Below are 14,286 nucleotides of genomic sequence, written 5' to 3'. Positions count from 1 at the left end.
AAGCATCTTGTTGGTGATTCCATCTCTCCCGGGGGCCTGAGAGTACATAGATTGGAAGTGCTATTTAAATAGAAACGCCGCAGATGTTATGCGGTGAGATATAGCTGGCGTTTCGGTTGGAGCTGCTAGTTGAGAAGTGGCGGATAGAGTTGGCCACATTTGTAACCCGTCAACCAACCCTCTTAACTAAGTTCCACCTAGTTCAGGGATTTTTGATAATTTTAGGGGATTTCGTACCTGCCTAATTTGAAAGCTTTTGACAAAAACGTCAACGAGACAGCGATTGTTGGACTTTACTTTTGAAGACGAAAGCGTGTGAATCTGTGGTTTGTTTTTAGTGCAAAAAAATCAAATTAAATGGAAAACCCAATGAAATCGGAAAACACTAAATTACCGAAAGGAATGCGAACTCCCAATTAAACAAATGAGGAGAAATATCGGTTATTAGAAGTATGCCGAGACTATAAAGGGATCATCGAAAACAAAAAAAAATGACTCGTGCTCGTGGAGAGAAAAAGACGATACATGGAATAAGATCGCTGCCGATTTCAACGCCTCATCACCAAGGAAAGTCTTCCGCAGTAAAGAATCATTGCGGAAGTGCTACGAAAATTTAAAAAAAAAGTCAGAATGGTTGTGTCTCAAGAAAAAAAGTCGCTAATACAGACCGGCGGTGGTGCAGCATTTACACCTTTCCAGGACCCATGTTTTTAAGGAGATTGTAAGTGCTAAAACCATGGGTGGACTGCCAAATTTTGATGGGGACAGCATTTTGCTTTTTGTGGAGGAAAATGAGGCTGGGACTAGTTCGTCTTCTTCGAATGCGAATATTGCAACGGAAGGAGGTCCTGTAAGTACATTTCTTTCTTCTTTTTGTCATAGCCAAATACTAAAATCAATCTAGTAAAAATCAAACATAATATTATTGATCCATTTTATTCAGGTGAAGCAAATTGACTGGGGCAACCATTCTGCAGCGGATTTGAGGATACAGCTGCCGAAGGTACTTCGAAGCGACAAGCTTTCCGAAGAAAATGGCAGTTGGTGTAAGAGGAGAAGACCTGGTGCTGTGAGGACACTTCACACCGCAAAATATGAACAAGGGGCTGACTTGAAAATTAAATTTCTGACGTCAGAAATGAAAGCGGCAGACCGTAAAAGAGAGCGCAAAGAAGAAGAGCATGCTCTAAAAGTAAAATGTTTACAATTAGACATTGCTCTCAAAGAAGCCGAGTTAAAAAAAATAAATAAATCAGAATAAAAAAATTGGATTGGTGTTTTTATATGGGAAGATTGCCTAATTTGAACCACTTTTCAAATATCTGCTGTATTACACATGTTATTAAATATTTCAAATTTTTATTACAAACATGTAATCTGCAATGCTGTCCAAATGGCTACCCGTAGCATAGTACCGCAAAGCAGTTAATAATTGCGAAATTGGAGATATACATTGATTCTAGAGAAAACACATTCATTGATATGAAACAGTATATTTGAAGAATTAAATAAGTATTCACATTAATACTTACGTCTCAATCGGAAACTCTAGCAGTCCTTCAATTAACGGCAATAGAACCATTACAGTCTCTTTGGTTAGTCGAAATTAAAAAAAAAATGAGTAATCATCCAAATCATGAAAATGATTTGCACGGTTGTTAATCCGCCTTGGCACCCCAAATTCAATTATCTCCAATTCATATATATCGTCGTCATCGTCCCATGTCAAAGAATTCATAAAGAACGCCATGATTCACCTTATTAAATATCCGCCGAACAAGAATGAACCAAAACGTGAATTCAACAATCTGTTTTTGGTTATGTATGTATTTGTAACCCGTCAACCAACCCGCGACGCTTGCGYACAGGTCCCACTTATGGCTAAGCCGAACCACGGGTACGGCTTAAGCTAGGTGCCACTTAGACTGGTTTAAGTGGCGCTTAAACTGTGATGTAGTCAACTTAAATTATTAAGTTCCACTTAACTCCTAAGCCGAAGTGGTGCAGTTGGCCCTCAGTGTCGTGTCCTGTATGAACGTAATTCTGCTAAGCTTTGAACATTGAAGGAATTATTTTTTTGTTTTCATTGTAATTTTCTATTTTGGTGGCAGTTCGGCAACATGGCTGAGCAGTATGCCATTTTCGGCTGCTGGTACCGTGCGTACGGGCATATGCGCGTGCCACAGCAGACTGCTTCACCGCTACGTGTTTGCCCACCCCCTGGAACCACGTGTATACACATAGGGTTCAAAAAAGAAATAAATTCGAGCTCACGCCTCCCTCAAGGGCACGTGCAGGTCCCGAAGGGCTCCGGAAAGTCCCTGCTCAGTGCAACCAGTGGCAGTGCAGTTCGAGCATAAGTTCGCGGGAGTTCGTAATTGACATTGCCCGTTTGAGGTTCCAGCACTTCCTGCTACGTTATCTACGTTACCAACAACAACAAAAATGAGATTTTGAGAGCGGAGCCCTTCAGGCTCCGAGCGAATCAAACAGCTGCAGGTCCGCGCAAGGTAAGCCTGCAAGACGCCCACCCAGGGTAGCCAACTTTTCAAACGCGTATTACCGTACAAGCCATTGGAAAATACCGTATTTTACCGTACCAGAGATTTTGAACCAAAAAGGCCTAGAAAAAACATAAAAAGGCTATGGCCATGGCCGGTGACTAAAAAAAAAGTTCCCCCATAATGGGACATAAGTAAGATAAATATTCCCAAAACTTCTAACCCCGCACTCCACGAGCACTGGTCCAAGACGTGCAGCCTCCCAAAACACCAAAGCCCCTCAGGCCTCCCAGGCTGCCCCGGCCCCGGCCCCGGCCCCGGCCACCACTTCTGCACTCCAAACCCCAAAATCCGCAATTCCTATTGTCATTAGAAATACAGCGGAATGATCTCTTTTGATGCAAAACATATATATATATCAGCAACAAAAATAACCATAAAATTTCCGCACGATAAACCCAAGTTTATGCATTAATGTTTTTATTGCAGCAATGTCTATCTATACAGGGTGATTCAAAATTTATTCCATTCCCCTGAGGTTTTGTCTGGGGTTCTTTAGGGAGTACAGGAAAAATAATAAAAAATAATTTTTAATAAAAACTCAGATATTTGCAAAAACTAGATCAGAAAGATGGCAACAATATTTTTGCAGGTAAGCGGCTGTATTAACATTACGTCAATACCGGTTGATTCTTAATTGTTAAAAACTTTAGTAACCATGGTAAACACAAAACATAAAAAATTACAGACAATTAAAAATTTCGAGGTTAAGATAACGTTGTCACTTTACCGTCATACTGCCAACCTTTTTGGGGCAAATGAGTGACATACTTACCTAAATTCGCCACATATGCCAACGCAACCTCCTGTAAAGGGTTTGTATCAATGATCAATATCAATCAATTAAAATACAATTAAGCTGTTAAATCAAAAATAAATATCTACTTGTTCGAAGTTCTGCCCGTTTAACTCCAAATATGTTTGTAGCCGTGTCACATCACTTTATTGTGCACTCTTTGCAGCAGTCAGGGCTTACATTTTGAGCAGCTTTTCGTATTCGGTTAATTAACTTAATTAAATAATTTAAAATTACCTTGTTTCTTACCTATTTTTTTGCACTTTCGCGCATTTTAAAGCGAACATTTCATATCTACGGATATCGGAAAAACTCCGTCGTATAGACAAATTTATAGCGAACAAATTTATAAGGATATATTTTTTTTCGAAATGCATACTTACCGAGTTATATGCGATTGTTTCCGAAAAAATGCGACTTTCGCATTTTTTTTCCCTTTTTCGTTGTTTTTGTGCCAATCGCACACCTTTTGAAGCTGGCGCACCTCGATATTTACAATAGGTATACCATTCCCAAACCATTCCAATAGTTATCTAAATTACGTCATCTTAGAGTAATGCTAATCTGTAACCCTCCTGACCTATATCCTTTTCTATTTTATTTCAGGAAGCAAAATCTATGCATTCCTCGACATTGCCCACTTCATCTGCTAGACAGAGCAGGATATTCTTCAATAACTTCTTCGGATTTTCTGGTCTGCTGGGTGTTGGAAACCCTGTGCAGGAAGAAGTTAGCGATTTGTCTACTGAGATTGACGATGATCAAGATGAGTCAAGAAATTGCTCATGTGGTATATTAATATACCCAATCTATCAGCGATTAAACTTTACGTGGTTACTTTTACAGAGTGTGGAGTGTCGAATCATGAAAATAGAATAGTGGGTGGGCGACCTACTGGAATAAATCATTACCCATGGATAGCCAGAATTGTCTACGATGGGCATTTTCACTGCGGAGGTTCTCTAGTGGCTGAAAGTTACGTTCTAACTGCAGCGCATTGTGTAAGAAAGTAAGTAATCAAAGTTGATCAAACTGCTTTAAAATACATTTATTTCCTGCTACAATGACATCCAAAATAATGATTTATTTGCATCGTGCTCTATATCTAGAGGGTGATCCAAACTTGACGCCCAAGGCGTACTATGCCCAAAACGAAATCCTATAATTAAATTCGAAATCAAGGGTATCAAATGTGATGCCCTGAAGGACAATTTTAGCGAAAAGAATAAAATGATGTTAAGGTTTATTTTTGCAAAAGAATACACTTGGTACAAAATTATTCAATTTAATAGACGCCTTGTACGAACTCCATGAAATCAAACAACTCCTATTCTTGTCCCGCCTTCCAGTCTTGTCATCCCGCCGTGGTTCCACCAATTTCCGAGGTTGCTTACATTCGTTAATGTTCTCATTAATAACTTACCTTCCAGCAGATCAATCATATTCTGTCGGTCCGTGACATCGCCGTCAGAATCTGATGCGCCACCTTCGCCATCATCGCCAAAAGTAGTACTTATATATCGCCTTAAAGAGTCGACTACCGTCAAGGCTTTAAACGTTTTATACCCTCTCATGCCTTTCACCGTCGTGATTAAGTAACGGTCATTACCAATTACTTCGGCCACGAGGTAGGGGCTATCGTACTTGTTAGTGAGTTTCCGATTCACTCCTTTTTCATTAGAACAAGTAGCAGCGTTACGTCACAATATCAACTCGCCGAGTTTGTAACTAGTTACTGTCGTCGTGCTTCTACGATCGTTTCGAGCTTTTATTGATCGCCTTCTTGTTCTACGTTAGCATCATGGACCTCCCTACTCATTCACGCCAGTTTTGTGCATAAGCATGCGTTGAGCAACTGAGTATCCCGAGCTCTTGTTCACAGTCTAATTTTTGTCCCATACAATCTCAGAAATCTTTTCATCCCAAGCCGCCTCGGTCTCCGCACTTGTCTCAATTGCATTCGAGAATGTCCGATTCTGTCTCTCTACCTGACGATTCGCCCTAGGACTAACAATCGCATTTAGCACATGGTTTACTCCCTTTTCCGCCAAATAACTAGCCGCTTTACTGAACTGAACGCTTTACTAATCCAGAGCCCGACCGCCGTCGGAAATAATTCGCCTTGGATATCCAAATTCGTCTTAACTTCGACATTGTCCTGTTTCTACAGCAAGACACCTGCGATACCTAGTTTGCAAGCATCCGTATATAGCTCTATCGGTCTACCACTATCATATACCGGCCAGTACCGGCCTTTGAGTCACCCCACCGCCATACAACATCTTTCTTGGCTAACGTTGACAAAGGTCGCGCAATAGCGGCAAAATTCTTGAGAAATTTCCGAAAATAACTTACTCAGCAATGAGAGCATTCACTTTAATTGAAATACCATCTATGTTGATATGTGTCTTCGCCACTGGGTCCCGATGCGCCACTGAGTCCCGCCTCTACCACTTTAGTTAACGTACCGCTTTTTCTTGCATTCCGCCGCCTCGGAGTCCACACGGCATCTGCCAAGGGACGACAAAAACCCAGAGTACAGTTGGCCAATCATCTTGCACCGAAATGTCCTGGCATTTTCCCGAACGCTTTTGGGGAGCCCATCAATAAGGCCCGAAATAGCCTTACCACCTATTATTTCACACCTCCTTTCCATCAGTCCGAGTTGTAGTCGTTGAGCCTATTGAACCACGACCGTGCAGCGCCTTGCAACTTAGCCTACATAAAATAGGTCCGCTCGTACTCTGACCAGCCGTGAATTTCGCCCAGTTAGTCATTTTTTGTCAGCCATCTATCGACAATATAGACCTCGCTGTCCGGATCGAAGGGCTCAATAATTTCGTCACCTGCCCTAGCCCTGTGGGACCATGGTACGCCCCAGTACATGACGAGGCCCTAACGCTACTTTGACAACTTGGAACGAACTCACCTCATTCCACCGCTCTAGTGCGTTCTTCCAAAATCGCTGTTTTAACCACCCTTGCCGTTTTCGCCGCCATTAAGCTCCTGATGCTTTCTGCCAAATCGTGTTGCATAAGCTCTTTCACGGCCTGGTTGACCGCCTCGTAGTCACACTATCGTCTGGATACGAGCCCGTCTCCTCCTCTTCTAGCTCACAATCCAGAATATCCTCCATATCCTGATCATCGTCTTTGCCGGCCGCCATTCCGGATTGTATGTCGCACCAAAACAACACTTGTTTCGAACCACAATACACCACCGTTTCTCCAAAACGATCTTTCGTCCTACGCCGCAAGTCTACAAACCCCACTTCTGATATTGTTAGGGTTAATTTTCGCAGAAGAATACACTCGATACAAAATTAATGAATTTAATAAACGCTTTGCACGATCTCAATCAATCCCTACTGATCATCCAATCATCCTTGGACAACGCCCAACCATTGTCCGGAAGTACTACCGCGCCATCTAAAGGTCCAGCTATGTTGTTGCCACTCCCGTTCTTGTCCCGCTTTCCAGTGTTGGACGAACAAAAGTCGAAGTTGAAGTCATGCACGCAGTGGCGGACCTTCGACTTTCGTCTCACGTACCGTAAATTATTTTTCTTGACCCTCGATGGAAACTAGCCGCGAAAAGTATAAGGGTTTGAACAAACGGCTTTGAAAATATTGTCAAAAAAGCCAGGTGACAGTCAGTGACAAACATTCAAGCTGTCAATGTGCGTGGCGAAAATTATTACCTTCCACACTGGATAAAGAAAATTTAATTGAATAGGGTGCGGAAAGGTAAATTGTTATTGTCATGTCATTGTAAGGTGTAAAAGGGATTCGGTCGCTATCAAAAACACTAGCAAACCTGTGGCGGTGACAAAATGACGTTTTTTTTTCGAATAAAAAGGGGTCACTTCTTGACCAGAAGCCATTATCCCAAAGAGCACTTTCCATGTGTTATATTTTTGGGTATGGACGCATTTGATTGTTTTTCCTTTCCGCATAGTAGGCGTGATGTTGATGAATAAACGGCTTTATTTGTACTTTTTAATCTATGGTTTGCTCACTGACATGTATGTGCAAATTATCTCATTTTAAGACTGTTAAAGAAAAATATATTTTGTGTACGTACTTAAATAATACCGTTTTTTCCTTTTTTTAATAAACCCGACTATTATTTATGCTCGCCTTAGATTAAGACGATCAAAAATTCGAGTGATACTCGGTGACCATGACCAATCGACGACTACTGACGCACCTGCAAAGATGAGAGCTGTTTCGTCCATTATAAGACACAGAAACTTTGACACGGACTCTTACAACCATGACATTGCATTGCTAAAACTACGAAAATCTGTAGAGTTTACAAAAAATATCAGGCCAATATGTTTGCCAGCAAGTAAGTATTATTTCAAGAATATTTTGCATTCGTGTCTACTTTAATAGCTCCTGGCTAGTAAACTTGGTTTACCAGGTCAGTAAATATAAATTTCATTCATTCATTTCATTCAATTTTTTCATTCATTCATTCATTCATTCATTTCATTCATTCATTCATTTCATTCATTTCATTCATTTCGTACATTCATTTCATTCATTCATTTCATTTCATTCATTTCATTCATTCATTTCATTCATTCATTTCATTCATTCATTTCATTCATTTCATTCATTTCATTCATTCATTTCATTCATTCATTTCATTCATTCATTTCATTCATTCATTCATTTCATTCATTCATTTCATTCATTCATTTCATTCAATCATTTCATTCATTCATTTCATTCATTTATTTCATTCATGCATTTGAGTCATTCATTTAATTAAGTTCATTAAGTTCTTTCATTTTATTCAATTCTGTATCTGTGAGATATTGCAAACAAAGCAGCAAAAGACACAAACACAAATTAGAGGTTGAGTGAGGTTACCATAATCATTTACATCAAACAATTTTAAAAATCTGCAAGTGACTCATTGCAAGACGGGTATCCCATTTTAGACTGTCAATTATCGATGTCATTATATTTTTTCCAAATCAAAATTAATTTCTGCGTTTCAGTCATTTATTGTCTCTATTTATCATCAAATACTCCAAATGTATGCCAAGGCTTAAAGCAGCAACAACGCTACACATAAAAACTGATGATGGTGGAAAAATACACCGAAACGTATTTCAATTGATAAATAGAGACAATAAATGACTGAAACCAAGGAATTAATTTTGATTTGGAATTGAAACACAGTCAGGAAAGTATATACAATTATACATTTTATCACTATTCGCGAGTTCAAAATCAACTTTTGCAGGGTTTTAAAGAAATAGAAAGAGATATGATAAAAAAATTAAAAAAGTGATATAAAAATAGAAAGAGATAGAAGTGTCATTAACCCCTAGAAATAAGCAAGTCTGACAAGTCTCAACCGTCGCTCGACAACGAGTAATTTGACGTTTCGCAGCGTCACCATCAGTAATTGAACTCGCGAATAAACTGATGAGATATCGAAATTTCATCATCATTTTCAAAATGTTGATAAGTAATTTGCACAAATTAATATGCCAAAATGAAATTGAGGATTAAATGTTAGTAACAACTAGATTGCTAACATAGTTTTATGGCCTACAGTGGTTTAAAGTAATAAAGTTTTAATAAATCGTCTAAGAAACCAATATTATGTTATATTATTCAAAAGTAAATTCAAAATGGTGTCTTTGTAGATTAAAGTATACAGGATGTTGCATTTCCATTACTGACCACGTATACTTTATCTGAAAATGGCATATTGTTCAACAATCAAATACAGACACTTACATTACAGAGGTGCCCTATAAAAGTGTTGAAAATGAGACAATCTGTACAGGTTGTATTGCTTTAAAAAGTCTGTATTTCTACATCTTCGTTTAAACTGACGATCAACTTGTATAAAAACCAGACAAAGAAGTTTTGTTGTCATAAATTACTTGCTATTCATTTTAATATTGCAAATAATAAGTATTTTTTGTCTTTATTTATAGTTAGAGACCCAGCCGGGAAAACCGGTATTGTCGTAGGATGGGGTAGAACAAGTGAAGGTGGTAATCTGCCAAATATAGTGCAGGAAGTTGAAGTTCCAATTTTAACTCCAAATCAATGTAAAGCAATGAAGTATCGGGCATCGCGAATAACATCTTACATGTTGTGTGCTGGTAGAGGAGCAATGGATTCATGCCAAGGGGACAGTGGAGGACCGCTTTTAGTACACAATGGTGACAAATATGAAATTGTAGGTAAGTAGGTGTATCTATTAAAAGTATTAGATGTCCTTTTAAATATGAGCTTATGCATGTTGATTTTTAAGTTGAATTTTCCTCTTATCTGCAGATGTAGCTCAAAAAAAGAATGGTTATTCTTAATTAAAAATTAACGGGAACACACAGTTTGAAAATTTGAAATTGTTTAACAACAATGACATATTTTTTAACGTGACTTAAATAATATGATATAATGCACGACATAATACGTGCATGTTGGATCATCAACAAAAATACCAAATAGTTTTTCGTAAGTTTGAACATTTTCACGGAGTTTACCGGCATGGCCTCCGCGATGTTTCTTTAAGTAATCAGTTTACGGTCTAGAATAGTACCAAACAGGAAAATGTTGCGAATCTGTTCTGTATGAACTTCTGCAGAAAGCGGAAACCTCAATGGAGCATAAAGATATTGCCGGATTTAGAGTGATTGACAGCTTTTGGCAATACTTCTTCCAGTCAATAGTCAAAGAAGTTAAACTTTGTGACATTCAGCCTTTAAAATTGTGGATGGACCTAAAACGAGCTTCACTTCAGTAGAGTTACACTCAATGAGATCACCACTGGGATGCGGGTGGCCGTTCTCGCGTAGAGGGGTTTGGATTGTGCCGATGATAAAGCAATTATTCAATTATTAATGTTTGGAGACACTGTATTATCACTGATGCAGCAGCCGCTAAATACAATCGAACAATACGGAAGGGCTCGAAATTAGAGCATTTAAATATTTTGGGATAACCCTGGATAGAAAACTCTTGTTCAAGCAACAAATGGAGCAAATACAAATATGGCGACAAGGGCCATGGGGCAACTGCGCAATTCGTAAAACATGGGAAATATCACTGAATATTATGTACTCGATGTACGATGACATATTGCGAAACACTATTATAACATATGCCGCTTTGCTGTGGTGGCATAGGACCAAAAACAGGAGATGCCAACAAATCGTGAGTAAGATTGTTGCATGTCTAGGTATAATTGTCAATAACGCCCACAGCAGCCATGGGGCTGGAGCCTTTGCATACATCCATGGAGGCTGATGGTTTAAAAAGCACCTACCGAATGGGAAACAGTGCCAGGAAACGGATGACTTAAATTGGGCACATCGCGTCTCTAGACGTGAACGCTTACAGGTCCTGCGGTGCTTGCAAGTTTCCCACGAAACTCTGACCCACCACCAACCTCAGCGTTTTTTTTTCTTTTTTTTTGTTTTCGTCCTCACTCCTAACGAGGGTGGTTTTGTCGCCGGTGACAACGAGGTAAATCGGCTTGAATTGTGTCTTCATTTTGAAGACACTAGTCTTCTCCAGACCTTTGTCCCCCGGATCTTTCTTGACCGCAGCCGGCTGCACATTCCCGTCCAGCCCCTCAGGACAAAGTCGTGCGTTTTTTTCTCACGAGGGGGCGTAAGTGTGGTACCGGTTCTTATCCTTAAATTTAGTTGGTATTGAACACATGTTTAGCTTTGTTATTTATGAAAACATTGCACACCTTAACGTGATGCTTGTATGTGTCCTTTTTCGAGACAGTTGGATTTGAACAAATTACCAAATATACACTCTGAAACACTACCCGCTCTATTTCAATTACGTTAAATTAAAATTACTTTATATAAAACATATTATTATGTTCTTTCCATGTGTACGAGGGCCGTCCGATAAATAGCCTTACCGCCCCATGACGCCACTATCGCAAGAGAAGATTTACTATCGTGTAGTACATTCTCGTAGACGACTACTGCCAAATGTCAGCCCAATTGGAATAGTAGTTTTGTTTTGACCTCGATTGGAAGCGCGCGTGTCTGCGGATGGCAGAAAATTAAAAAGAGGAATATTGGTTGGTAGGAAAATCACTTCTGGAAGGAAAATCACGAAGCAAAATCAAAGAGCATTTAGAGGATGCGGTGTACGGTGAATCTACTCCTTCTATGGCGACTGTTCAAAATTGGTTTAACGAGTTTCAACGTTGTTGTACGTCGGTTTTTGATCAGTCACGGCCAGGTGCCCCCACAGAGGATAACATAAGAAAAATCGGCGATCTCGTATTGGCAGACCGTCGATTGAAGGTGCGTGAGATAGCTGAGACAGTAGGCATCTCAAAAGACCGTCTTGCCGCGGCGAGAAGAATCCCTCGTTTGCTCACTCCTGACAACAGACGAAACCGTGAGACTTCAGAGCCGTGTTTGACGCTGTTTAAGCGCAGTCCGAAGGAGTTTCTGCGTCGTTTCGTGACCGTCGACGAAACATGGATCCACTGGTACACACCAGAGACCAGGGAACAGTCGAAACAGAGGACTACCCGGCGAGCGTGCTTCGAAGGAGGCCAAGACTGTCCTATCGGTCGGAAGGGTGATGACCACATTTTTCTGGGATTCACAAGGTGTGATCCACATCGACTACCCAGAGAAGTAGACAACGATCACAGCTACTATATCAAATTATTGAGTTGATTCGACGTCGAATTGCATAAAAAAACGGACCCATTTAGCCAAGAAAACCATATCAAGGCACCGGCTCACACCCCTGTAGTCGCAAAGGCCAAATTGCTTAAATTGGGCTACGAACTGCTGCCCCATCCACAGTATTCTCCAGATTTATCCCAGTGCTACTTCTTTTTGTTTCCAAACTTGAAAGTCACTTACCGGGCAGAAATTTCAGTCGAATGAGGAGGTCATCACCACCACGGATACTTTGTAGACCTCGAGAAAACGAAACATTCAGACAGGTTAAAGAAGTTGGAGTACTGCTGGGTCGCGTATCGAATTAAAAGGAGACCATGTGGAGAAACAAATCGCCCGTTTTCCAATTTTTTTTGTAGGCTTTGTACTTATCGGAGCACCCTCGTATACTTCAAATAGTTGCAACCCAAGCGAGTAAATCGGTTGATATTTCATTTAATCCACCACTTAACACACCAACTTAACATTTATTCTCATAAATAAGAGTCATTATTATCGGGTCGCGGAACTAATAGTTGTCGATGTCTTGCTATCTATGCAGGTATATTGTGTCTCTAATTCCTGAACGTCAGAAACAAGATGATGCAGAAATAAATTTGTGACGCGTAATCAGTGAAATAGCTATCTCAATAGCACTTATTATTTAGATCCAATGTCCAGTAATACAATATATTCCAATGATAATGTAATAGATTTCACTTAATTTTTATGTTGATACGTTACACTAAGGTCCGTATTTATAAACGATGCTCTAGCCTGAGTCGAGTCTCAAGTACGAGACTTGACTTCGATTGTGTTTTATAAACTATTCTCATGCTCAAGCCAGTGCTCACAGCTTTGCTTGCTCGGTCGACGGTGGCTTGAGTTTTGCTTCTGCCCAGCCATTGGTCGAGATTTTTTGTTGAACCGTTTTTTATTTTACTCCCGTGAACCATATAAGAATGGACAAGGTTTTTGAATATTTGGACGTAATAGAGCAGGAAATTAACGAAGACCAACGTGCTAGTAAAAGAAATATACGAGAGAGCCAAAATTATTTTGAGTTTTTCTCGGATGTTCAATCACCGAAAATTTTTCGGTTTTCAAAGGCCACTACGTGATTTTACCTTTTTAAACGAACTATTATTGAAAGTGAATAATCGTGGACTACCAATATCAGAATATTACCCATTACTCAATTCGTGGTATGTTTAAGATTCTATACAAGTAGTTTTCTATTCTATAGATTCTATGCAACAAGTAGCAAAGTTTTTATGATTCCATGTCTACTTTCTTACATAAAGTGTATATTATATTTTAGCTTGTGTCCGGTGATCTTCGTTATATAAGTCGCTTTTTCAGCGATTCAAAATACATATTTAAGTACATAATAATATTGACGCCATCTTAGATTTGCCAAGTTCGCCAACAATCCCAATATAAAATTATCAAATAAACACGAAAGTCCCTATAAATTGCCCCTGTACTTGACCGATACTTCGCCGATAATTTACGAAGTACTGTTTGTGTACTCTTGGTTGAGCACGATCTCGTACTTGGCAAATTATGAGCTGAGTATTGGCTTGAGTATCGTTTATAAATACGTGCCTAAATATTATATATGTGACATGAGTGCAAAGTAAAATATTGTTGTTTTAAATGGCCAAAACACCCTACTAGCAGTATAATGTCAATTACGTCAACATGTCAACAATTACCAAATGTTGGTGAAAAATTCGCATATTTTACAATTCATTGTGGTATAGTAATTTGTGATGAAATAATAAGAAATAATACTTTTTTAGGGATAGTGTCGTGGGGCGTTGGATGTGGAAGACCTGGATATCCCGGAGTGTATACGAGAGTTTCAAGATACATTAACTGGTTAAAACTGAACTTAGATGATAACTGTCTCTGTAGTTAATACGAATGTTAATAGATATATATGTATAAACAATCTTTATTTCTGAGAAATGGGTTATCGACATACGGTATTTCTGCCCCTGTATATACATATTCATTTGTGTCTTGACAGTGTAAACATAATATAATAGATACTACATAGCAGAAGCTGAAAGAACTCCTGCCAACAAAGGGCAAGAAAGGGGGGTTCGGGTTCCAGGAAGATAGCGGACGACAATCGATGTTCGGGTTCGAGACACAGAGGAACAAGTATTGGACATAATCGAATCGGGGCCTTCAGGGGTACTCAGAGCATAACAACTGACACTTTCCCAAGCACCAAATAAA

At 39.4% G+C, this 14,286-nt stretch overlaps 1 protein-coding gene and 2 long non-coding RNA genes across 3 annotated transcripts in view; 2 read left to right on the top strand and 1 right to left on the bottom strand.

Annotated features, from left to right (window-relative positions):
• LOC125503449 overlaps positions 1-2,791 on the bottom strand; it is a 19,594-nt gene extending 16,803 nt beyond the window's left edge. The window contains exon 1 of the long non-coding RNA XR_007280868.1: positions 1,533-2,791. This is a non-coding gene — a long non-coding RNA (uncharacterized LOC125503449). The remainder of the gene's footprint in view (positions 1-1,532) is intronic.
• LOC125503457 lies at positions 39-1,266 on the top strand. Its single transcript, XR_007280877.1, has 2 exons — positions 39-850; positions 944-1,266. It is a non-coding gene; the product is annotated as an uncharacterized LOC125503457 (long non-coding RNA).
• Positions 2,792-3,963: 1,172 nt separating the features above from the next.
• Positions 3,964-13,990, top strand: LOC109539424 (trypsin-1; the record flags this gene model as incomplete). Its single annotated transcript, XM_019907146.2, is given in 5 exon segments — positions 3,964-4,147; positions 4,204-4,366; positions 7,501-7,706; positions 9,322-9,573; positions 13,842-13,990. Coding segments are annotated over 5 exon segments (924 nt in total), but the record flags the coding sequence as incomplete, so codon positions are not given.
• Between the last annotated feature and the right edge of the window lie 296 nt (positions 13,991-14,286).

This window comes from Dendroctonus ponderosae, unplaced genomic scaffold (genome assembly GCF_020466585.1).
Source record: "Dendroctonus ponderosae isolate FM_Combo_2020 unplaced genomic scaffold, Dpon_F_20191213v2 Dpon_F_20191213_2, whole genome shotgun sequence".
NCBI lineage: Eukaryota > Metazoa > Arthropoda > Insecta > Coleoptera > Curculionidae > Dendroctonus > Dendroctonus ponderosae.
The sequence above is the reverse complement of the archived record's forward strand: the minus strand, read 5'-3'. Positions and strand labels throughout refer to the sequence as shown.